Raw genomic sequence first — 229 nt, forward strand, 5'->3', positions numbered from 1 at the left:
GATGTTCGTCTTGGTGGAGATGGTGGACACTGTGCGGATCCCCCCGTGGCAGTTTGAGAGGAAGCTCAACGACTCCATTGCCGAGGAACTGAATAAGAAGTTGGCCAACAAGGCGCGGGCTCACTTCAGGTTGGACAGAGTTCCCCTCGCGCTGAGCCTGTTTCCTCCCTTTGCAGAAGCGGAACATGCCCCGCACGGGACACCGCAGCCCACACCGCACAGCCACAGT

General features: G+C 59.4%; 1 protein-coding gene across 1 annotated transcript in view; it reads left to right on the forward strand.

The window, feature by feature from the left end:
- The window catches only part of POLR3H (polymerase (RNA) III (DNA directed) polypeptide H (22.9kD)), a 9,503-nt gene continuing 9,274 nt past the window's right edge, over window positions 1-229 (forward strand). Inside the window, exon 1 of the mRNA XM_006775964.2 lies at window positions 1-112. Within this exon, the coding sequence (XP_006776027.1) occupies window positions 2-112 (111 nt within the window). The 5' untranslated portion in view covers window position 1. The remainder of the gene's footprint in view (window positions 113-229) is intronic.

Source organism: Myotis davidii, unplaced genomic scaffold (genome assembly GCF_000327345.1).
Source record: "Myotis davidii unplaced genomic scaffold, ASM32734v1 scaffold428, whole genome shotgun sequence".
Taxonomy (NCBI): Eukaryota; Metazoa; Chordata; class Mammalia; order Chiroptera; family Vespertilionidae; genus Myotis; species Myotis davidii.